Raw genomic sequence first — 1,105 nt, forward strand, 5'->3', positions numbered from 1 at the left:
ACATCACACACAACCCTCTGGTCAGACTATATAGGACGGCGAACGTGACTTCACAGTGCTTTGTAAATAAACAACAGACGTCGAGGGACGGATAGCGAGGTAGCGACAGAGGAGAGACAGAGAGGCGAGAACGAGGAGAGAACTAAAGGAGCGAGACAGAAAACAAAACAAAACTGCTTGAAAAGTCAAAAGTCAACCAGGTGCAATCAAGATGAGCAACGACGAGTGCTTCGGATGTGGCCAAACGGGCCACTGGATCAAGAACTGTCCCAACGCCACCAACAACGCCAGCAGGGGGCGGGCCAAGGGACGCGGTCGCGGGAAGGAGGTGATCTGCTACCGCTGCGGAGAGCCCGGTCACGTCGCCAACTTCTGCGTGCGGCCCGTGGACGCCTGCTTCAACTGCGGCCTGGAGGGACACATCTCCCGGGACTGCCGGGAGCCCAAGAAGGAGCGCGAGATGGTCTGCTACACCTGCGGCAAGGCGGGACACATGGCGCGGGACTGTGACCAGGCCAACGAGCAGAAGTGCTACACCTGCGGAGGGTTCGGACACATCCAGACCGGCTGCGAGAAGGTCAAGTGTTACCGGTGCGGAGAGATCGGCCACGTGGCGGTCCACTGCGGCAAGGCGGCGGCCGAGGTCAGCTGCTACATCTGTCACAAGTCGGGTCACATGGCCAAGGAGTGCACGTCCACCACCGTTGAAGCTAGCTGAACCCTGCTAGCATGCCAAACCGTGAAACCGCCCACACGTCCCTGCCTATAAATATTTACCGCATGAACCCTGTAAGATGTGAGACTCTTATAGGGCCGATTCATACTCCTATTTTAGAGCCGAATAAGAGTCGGTTCGGCTCTGTAGAAGCCTACAATTTGACGTCATTTGAGGTTCGGTGGGGGGGCGGGTACCGTCCTAAAGTCTTCGGTGCTACTGAAAATTTCTGACGAGCCGAATTCATTTCGGCACTACAGCGCCGAAACAGCGGTAAAATAGGAGTATGAATCGGCCCTTATGACCTATACTTTTTTTTTCTGTCAGGGGCTCATCTTGCAAACTGCTGCTCAACAACACATTTCCTGTGCACATTTCCAGTAGGCCAAG

The 1,105-nt window shown here is 55.3% G+C and overlaps 1 protein-coding gene across 1 annotated transcript; it reads left to right on the forward strand.

Moving 5' to 3' along the window:
* Nucleotides 1-211: 211 nt before the first annotated feature.
* On the forward strand, nucleotides 212-718 carry LOC308317056 (zinc finger CCHC domain-containing protein 13-like; the record flags this gene model as incomplete). Its single annotated transcript, XM_080765847.1, has 1 exon — nucleotides 212-718. The coding sequence occupies one exon, from the start codon at nucleotides 212-214 to the stop codon at nucleotides 716-718; it is 507 nt and encodes a 168-aa protein (XP_080621973.1).
* Between the last annotated feature and the right edge of the window lie 387 nt (nucleotides 719-1,105).

This window comes from Protomyctophum bolini, assembly GCF_963924005.1.
Source record: "Protomyctophum bolini genome assembly, chromosome: 6".
Lineage (NCBI taxonomy): Eukaryota > Metazoa > Chordata > Actinopteri > Myctophiformes > Myctophidae > Protomyctophum > Protomyctophum bolini.